General features: G+C 38.8%; 1 protein-coding gene across 4 annotated transcripts in view; it reads right to left on the minus strand.

Annotated features, from left to right (window-relative positions):
- The window catches only part of LOC107090144 (pro-neuregulin-2, membrane-bound isoform-like), a 119,624-nt gene that overhangs the window by 17,606 nt on the left and 93,324 nt on the right, over positions 1 to 8,694 (minus strand). For all 4 annotated transcript variants that reach the window (XM_015383367.1, XM_015383363.1, XM_015383366.1 and 1 more), the window contains one exon: positions 1,612 to 1,714. In XM_015383367.1, the coding sequence (XP_015238853.1) occupies positions 1,612 to 1,714 (103 nt within the window). The remainder of the gene's footprint in view (positions 1 to 1,611; positions 1,715 to 8,694) is intronic.

Consider the following 8,694-nt stretch of genomic DNA (forward strand, 5'->3'; position numbering starts at 1 on the left):
CTCAGAGCAAAGCCTACAGCCCCCACTGCGGCTCCCTCCGTCCGCTCCCCTCTGAGTCCCTTGGAGATGGTAGAGAGCATGCGCGAGATGATTAAATTCAAAGCAGCAAAACATACGGAAATGATCCAGGGTTTCCGCGGATCATTTAAAATAATTACAATCCATTATTTTTTGGGGGATTTTTTTCATTAATTCCATCAATTTTTATGGGATTTCGGTGTAACAATCAACATGTATCGAACCGAACCGAAAACCGTGACCAGAAACCGTAATTCGAACCGAACCGTGGATTTTGTGAACCGTTCCACCCCATTACATTAAATATATATATGCATTTTTGTGAAGCAAATGTGACATTTCAACAAGGCTTTTCCACTTTATGGGAAATCAGAGGCCTTTTCATTGTTTGTTCTCAGATCTTAATCTTTTCTTTCTCCATTTCCTTTCTATTAAATTTCTGATGTGCGGTGAAAAATAATAATGCTGAAAATAATAGACTAAAAGCTCTAAGAATGACCCTGTTTGAGATTCTCACATTATACAATAACCAGAGAATTCAGTGTTTCATGTAATGACATCTAATAACTTTTATTTAAAATAGTACAGCAACAATTACTCCGACTCAAATCACATTTTATGAAGTCACATTAATACATTTTATAACTAGTTATGCTCTAATGCATGCTGACAATTCTTACTAAAGTGGTTTAATAGGAAGGAGAGTTTTCTTTTTCAATTCTGCTTTTAAATCTCATTGGCTTCTTTTTAACAGACATGTTGCTTGTAGTTTGCAGACTGTAGTGTAAAAACAGCTTTTAGTTAGTGAGATTGGTCGTTGGTTCCCACAGAGTTTCCACACCATGATTTTGTTTGTTTGTCCCAAATGGAGAAATATTTTGAAGAGACAAATTTTTCAGCCAGTTTTCTGGAAGTCAGCGCCAACAGGTGACACTTTCTAAGCGGCATAGTCCCGTTTATATGCCTTTATAACAAAGACCAAAAACCAGCTGATCATGATCAAATTAGGTTATACATCAGTATCCACAGTGTTCAGATCCTCTTTAAGTCTACATAAAAGCTCAGTCACCGTTTTTATTTTGTCGTCATTTCTTTGCCCCCTTGTTGTGAGTATTCCTGGTTCTCAGTTGGATTTTGTGGATTTATGTTTTTGGATTTTTGCCTCAAGAAGCCACTTCAGCTTCAGTGTCTGCATTTGGGTCCTGTCACACCTCCATTCCACTGAGGCAATTACTACATTGATTAATCATAAAAGAAAAAAATATTTATTTATAGATGATATAGAAGCAATTAAAGCTAAGGTTAAACTTGAGCCCAGCAAAAGCTGACAGCATCTCTTGAAGGGGACGATGGTGACTGCTTATACAAGCTTAAAATAACTCCACTTCTCTCAATCAGAACTTCCCCTTTTCAGCTAGTTTGGATGTGCCTGGAGAACCTTATCTGTCATTGTAGTCATATTTCCCTTTTCTCTCCCACTGCATGAGCAGAGGCAGCAGCTGATCACCGCTGCTTCTTTCTACAGGGTAATAGGAAGGTTTAGAGTCTTTCACGAACAAGGAGAGATCATTTATGCCTCCTTCAAAGACATACTTGGTTTTGCAGTAGGCCACCACACAAACGATGCCAACCACTAACAAGGCCACACAGATGCCTGTGATCGTCAGCACCCGCCTCTGGTAGACCAACTCTGCCTCTGTGGATGAAAGCACACGCACAAAGTTCACACACACACACACACACACACACACACGTGTTGGAGGGAACAGACAGGGCAGTCATGTCATACACCCAGAAACACACACACACACATACAGCATGAGTGCTTTTCCATTTGTGTTGCCTACAGAAGCAGTTTTCACACTATCATTCCTTACTACATCACATCCCCTGGGCTGTCTGTACAACTCCTGCGTCTTCGTTTCACATGTTCAACACCTCACTTTACCGCTGCGATAAACCGCTTCCAGAATACAGAGAATTATTTCCAACATCTCAGCTGCACAAGACTATATTAACGCTTTCTGAGAGATCTCCTAATCCTTCACAGGTGTATTGACAATGATTGTGGAGATGTAATGAAACACGTGATGGAGGAGGGGTGGGTGAGGGGGGTCTGACTTCATGCTTCTATGGATGAATTGCATATAACACAAGTTATTTATTTATTAAATAATACAAAAATAAAACACCCAAAGGTTGAAAAAAGGACAAAAAATAACGTTAACGCCACAGTAGCCAGAGTTCTGATTCGGTGTTCACACACTAAGTGTACCTGACCTCATGTAGGTGTGTTGCTCAGGATATTGGAGCAGAGTATGTTTTTGTCATCTTTACTTAAAAAGACAAGTGTTAATAATTATCTTATGGACAAATACTGGCTTATCATAGGTGAATATTATAAATCTAGTCCAATATTTTTCTGTCTGTTGTAGTATTTTGTCATGTCCTGGGATTTTTGGTAACAAAAACAACGTAGAAAGATGAAAACGGAACCTTGTGTTTTGGAGAAACAGTGCTTCTTGTTGTTAAAGTTGGCTTAGATCTTTTTAAATCGCTGTCCATTCTTTTACACAAGTTACAATGTGAAAAATCTTTTTGAGAATTACCTTGCCAGTCAAGCAGCTTACAGCGTTTGCCAATTGTTGCAGAATCTCTTCAGTGTCTCTTTGCTTTGAAAGACGTCTTCTCAGCTGCTTTATTCACAATTGCTTTTTATCTACAAATGTGACCATTTATGGGGAAATAAAAATGTCCTATGAGATTCACTGGCAGAGACCATTGCAAAGAATAATAATATTTGCTTACTTTCTCTGGTGAATTTATGTGCACATATTGTGTGCAACAAATTGCAAAGGATAGAAATGTTATGTGCCAGTTGGTTCTTTCCCTTTCTATTGCTATGGGTATATATACAAAAGCCTTCATATTCAAGGTAGTTATGTTTTAGTCTTTGATGCAGTTTCCCAATATATATATATATATATATATATATATATATATATATATATATATATATATCCCCATTACCACCTGGTTTAGATGCTTTTGTTATAATACATATATATTTTAAATGTATGTATATACTTTTTCTAGTCTTTTTTAGTAAAGCTCCAGTAGTTTAACAGTTTACGTTATTGTTTTACATACTACTAACTAATTTCAATATCTCCTGACCTATAAGATCACAAGCCATACACAAAAAGTATGTGCTGTTTTTTAATTTTTAGTTGAACAGAAGGAAGTACAATTAGATATTATATTTTATATCACAGAGTACATTGCTTAGTAATAAATGCAAAAGTATGTGAAAACTTCATTTACATTTAAATCTTATTTATTATTATGTCTGATACTTTACATCTATTTATTTTAATCAATATAGTATATTAATCACCTGGAAAACTGACTATTTCATTTGAAAAAGATTGTGTCGGTGTTGGACTTTCGTTAAAACCTGCAGGAATGGCGAGAGTGGGAAAGAGGCCCACTCTAGCTTCTTTCTCCGCCTCAAGTTTTTTTCCAAACATATGGCATTATGACCAACCGGAAGCAGTTCTGCACAAATATATCGCGATATATCTGGCAAAATAGTTTTTATAAACCTTTTCTTTTTTTTTTTTTTTATAAATCATTTTAAATGCCACAATAATCACATTTAATGAATTTTAATGCCAATTCAGGCATTTATTAAAAATAATATTTTTATGACGTTTAATGATTTTGACCAGCGGAAACCCTGTTTAAAGACAATTTCAAAAGTACTGAATAAAAACATACCAGGTGAGTCGTTTATTGTGTCAAGATCAGGGATCTCGTGGTTTGAAAAAACAACGTTGTGTTTGAAATAAATAGGTCCAGGACCTATAAAGTCAACAGGGTTGACAGAAGTTGGTAAAGACATCATTGTTGGAGTCTGCATTTAAAAAAAAAAAAATTATTTTATTTATTTATTTTCTTATTTTTTTCCTACTTGCTTTGATTCTGTTTTATTTTCATATATTTTAATCATGTAAAGCACTTTGCACTGTCTTTGTACTGAATTGTGCTATACAAATAAATTTGCCTTGCCTTGCCTTGCCTTGCCTTTAGAGGTAATTTTCAGTTCTAAAAAAAAAGAAATGCAAAGTTACGTTTTTTCATTTGGTTTGAAGCGAATTAACCAAGTGGCGCAAATTGTAAAATTGTCATATGTTGTATTCAGTTTTTTAGGCTTCAACCTTTTGGCCCTGTTTTGTCGTGGGGGGGCCGGAGCCTCAAATGACAGGGGGTTTGGAATCATAACTAACAGCTAAACACAGCAACTAAACAGCCTCCTCCCAGCTGTAGCATTCAGGGACCGTGGGAACTGGAAAGGTACTTAACCCCATCAGTATTCTATTGTATACGACTGGTTTTGAAAAATAAAAACTTCCTTCACCAACAGAAGCAGCCCACATGAATACACAGCACTGATCTCAGAAGATTAAACATGATCTTGACAGATTTACAGTTTTTTAGGTCCGAGTAGATTTCTCATTCTCCCATGCAACATAGAGTGGAAGAACCGCCAGACTGAGTAGTTGCACCTGGCTGCAGAGAGAGGTAGACCCAGCCATCCACCGCCTCTGCCCAGCACCATGCACTATATGCCAAGCATCCTGCTGTTAGCCATCGAAGCTCCAGAGCTGGGTGTGGTGCACCAACTCTTAGGCGGAGGGTATGGAGGAAGATAGCAGTAGATTGTGAAGCAGAGCGGTAAGCAAAAATCCTACATCACAGCCACATGTAAGCCCTGACTAGTTTTGGCAAAGTGTATATAAACTAAAGCTCATACTTTTCGACTCCTGTTAATTTCATGTTGTGTTCTTTGGAATTGCAGCGATGCCCTCGTTTAGCTGTATGCACCAAAGACCTGTGTTTGACTTCACTAGAATTGTGACCTTTTCCTCACTCTGCCTTGCAGGCACTCTCTACAATAGGGACAACATGTGAATTATCCAATCAGGGCATGAAATTCTCTAGACTGATGGAGCTAAATTCATAATGTAGTGCAATAGGTGATGATTAAACATTTAACTATATAAGCCTTTAGGAGATAAAAGCTTCTTGGGAGATCAAATATTTAGTTTAAACACACTTTTTAATTGATTGTCTATAATTTTGCCTTTAATTTGAACTGTATTAAAGGAATAGTACACCCAAAACATGATTAGCCTTCATTTTCTACTCACCCCCATGCTGAACAACACTCTGGAGTACTTTTTTGATATCTCAAATGCATCTGGAGATCTGGGAGGCTTCTTGCTGTCTGCTGACATTCAAATAATGGAGGTCTATGGTGACCGAGACAGAAAGGTCCATAAAAGTCCACAAAAAACGTGTCAATATTCCTCCATACTGCTCGTCCAATGTATTCCAAGTGTCCTGAGTGGGTAGCATCCAGAATTTACTCGAAACGAAGTCATTTAGAACGTTTTTAGAGCATAAACAGTAGTGTATAGGATTTCCTGAAAGCGCGCACATGCCCGCTCACGACACTACGGAAGCCGGCAGACCAAACCAGATGAAAGTGCGCATTCAGCGTCTGCTCTGCCAATAATGCAAGCGTAGAAGAAGAAATGTGCTGTTTACCTGTGCAAAGAAAGAAACTTTGCCGAGCTGAATGCGCTGGGTTGGTCTGCCGGCTTCCGTAGCGTCGTGAGCGAGCATGTGCGCGCTTTCAGGAAGTCCTATACACTACTGTTTATGCTCTAAAAACATTCTAAATGACTTCGTTTCGAGTAAATTCTGGATGCTACCCACTCAGGACACTTGGAATACATTGGACGAGCAGTATGGAGGAATATTGACACGTTTTTTGTGGACTTTTATGGACCTTTCTGTCTCGGTCACCATAGACCTCCATTATTTGAATGTCAGCAGACAGCAAGAAGCCTCCCAGATCTCCAGATGCATTTGAGATATCAAAAAAGTACTCCAGAGTGTTGTTCAGCATGGGGGTGAGTAGAAAATGAAGGCTAATCATGTTTTGGGTGTACTATTCCTTTAATGCAACCAACAAACGATCTTGTGTTTAGTTATTTAAACAGTTCTTTATTGAATTGTATGTGTTTTTGACCCTAACAATGTTATTGACTATTAGCGATTTTCATCTTTTGAGGGGAGTGGCGGCTTAGTGGTTAGGGCATAGAGCTTGGAATCCTGAGGTTCTGAGTTCAAGCCCCACTCCCACAGACTGCCACTCTGGGTACCTGAGCAAAGATTCTTAAACCCACTTTGCTCCCCAGGCACCGCAAAATGGCAGGGGATGGGCTAAATGCAGAGTGTTCATTTCGTTGCTCTGTACTTGTGACAATGTAATGACAATAAAAGCTGGAAAAAAGACAAATCTTCCTCGGCCTAAGCAGGAGTGCCAGTAAAGATAGGCAAAACCGTCCATGTCTTCAGGATCTGTTGCTCTTTGAGGAAGTGACTACTTTGTGTAAGAGCTGTGTGACACCATTAAAATTGATTCTGGTTGTTTTCAGGCCTACTCTGGCGTAACGTTCTGCGTGAGAACAGCAAGCACTACGACACAGCGATGGAGAGAGCGACAAACAAACAGAAAAGATCCTGAGGGGAAAGACTAAAGGCAAAGATCAAATTTAAAGTGATGAGGAGGAAGGAGAGGAAGAAAACAAAGGACGGAGGTAGAGGAAGGGGGCGTGTTAGGAGAACCGCCCTGAGAGAAACTAATTCCCAGGAAGCAAAGAATGACCTCTTGTCCTCTTTTCAGTTAACTGGATTAAAGAGGTCCTCTAAGTGTTAGTTCTGGTCAGATTACAGTCTGTTAATACAGCTGCCAATATAAAGTGCTCCTAAGTTAAAGCTAAAGGAATTTAAATGCTGAAAAACTTAGATTGATCATTTAAAAACTTCTAAACCAAAAACAAAACCTGACGTCCTTCTGTAACCTAACTCAAAATATATTCTACCCTTCCTTTTGCAAAAGGCTCTGGAACGGGAGGGGGGAGTCGGGTCAAGGGAGGACATGAGGAGAGTTTCTAAAAAGGGCCTCATTAAGGGGCCTTGGCCCGGCTTTGTGTGTCTCACAGGGTACTGGTACAGAAATCTTAAGCAGAAACGGGGAAGGAAAGCTCCCTGGGCCTTTGGGGCCAAACAGGAGCTGTGACTTAGGAAAGGCGAGCTTTTGATTCTGACAGTGACTCAATCAAGGGCATGATAATAAGGACAGCCTATGTCGTCAAGCTGTTTGCCTGCTTTTGGCAAAGCTAGGAGAAAATAATCACAGCTTGGCTTTATACAACAGGCTGTTCAGGCCAATATGCATGGTGCCAAAGCCCAGAGGGTGAGCCAGACTCTGAAACCTTCTTTGGTTTTAGGACAAACTCTGTTTCTACCCAGTTACGTTTCCACATCAGCAACACTTTGATTTGGCCACTATATCCTCCTTGACTTTGGTGAAATGTCTCACTAAAGTATTCACACCTCCTGGAGATTTTTACATCATATAAAAAACTATTTTGCCGCTTTCTTTTCATGAAAGTACCGGACACTGTGAAATGAAAGGGAAAATAATTATTTCTAACTTGTAATAAAGAAAAAAAACTTCTTAAAATAAATAAATAAATAAATAAATTCTTAATTGGAGAAGAAAAACAAGATGATCTGCCAATAGAATAGAATGTCCTTAAATGAAAAGATTTCAATGTTATTCACTTGCAATAAGATAATGGAGACAATATTTCAAACTTATCCCACTGGTAGATTGTCTAACTTAAATACACTTATTTAAAAATTATATATTTATTTAGATTGCAATTTTGCAGTTTTCTGTCCTTACTTTAATTCACCTCAATAAAATACAGAGCAACAGCATGAGCCGCATGATTGGTTGGTATGTTAAATGCAGAGGTTCTGTGAAGCTAAGAGGTTTGCTAGAGAACATCAGGGAAAGAAAGGGGCCAGAAAGATCAAGTAACAGCCCAGAAAGTCAGGGAGAAAGCTGGAGGGAATTTTAAAGCGGACTTGTGCCATCAAATAATATTACAATAACAGATGTTGGCCTATTTTTTTTCTGCATAAAGTTTGCATGGTCTCCTCCAGCATTCCCTCATAGTTAAAAATGTATCATTGCGTGTGTGTACTGTTGTTTGTCTGCGGGTCTTAGTGTTGCGTTGAGATGGACAGGCAGTCCCCATGGCGTACCCTGACTCTTTCCTTAAGACCGTTAAAGAGAGCCACAATCCCCCCCCCCCTTGCTCTGAACAAAAGGTTGGAAAAATTCCCATCTCATAAAGCCTTGTTCAATCCATCATCTTTAACTGGTAATTATTTGGCAAAGCTCCACACCTACGAAGTCGTGGCAATCCATTTAATCTGTCTGGTCAGGCGAGTGTAGCGTGCAGGGGACACGGCAGACATGTTGGAGAAGAGGTTCTGGTCAGAGGACACCAAAGTTTCTATTTTGGCCTACATCAGTGTTGAATAACCGTAGCATTCATTTTACTTATCTTTTTTGTTTTTTCTGCAAAACCTACAGAGTTTGCATCCATAAATACTGGAATAAATCCATCAATTTCAGTGGAAATATTCAGTAAAAGATTAAAACTGCTTTCTGCGTCTTAACACATGTTCAGCTAGAGGGTTAAGGTTTCATCGAAGCCTTTTAAAAGTATTTTAATCTTTAATGTT

The sequence above is a fragment of the Cyprinodon variegatus genome, unplaced genomic scaffold, assembly GCF_000732505.1.
Source record: "Cyprinodon variegatus isolate N-32 unplaced genomic scaffold, C_variegatus-1.0 Scaffold283, whole genome shotgun sequence".
Taxonomy (NCBI): domain Eukaryota; kingdom Metazoa; phylum Chordata; class Actinopteri; order Cyprinodontiformes; family Cyprinodontidae; genus Cyprinodon; species Cyprinodon variegatus.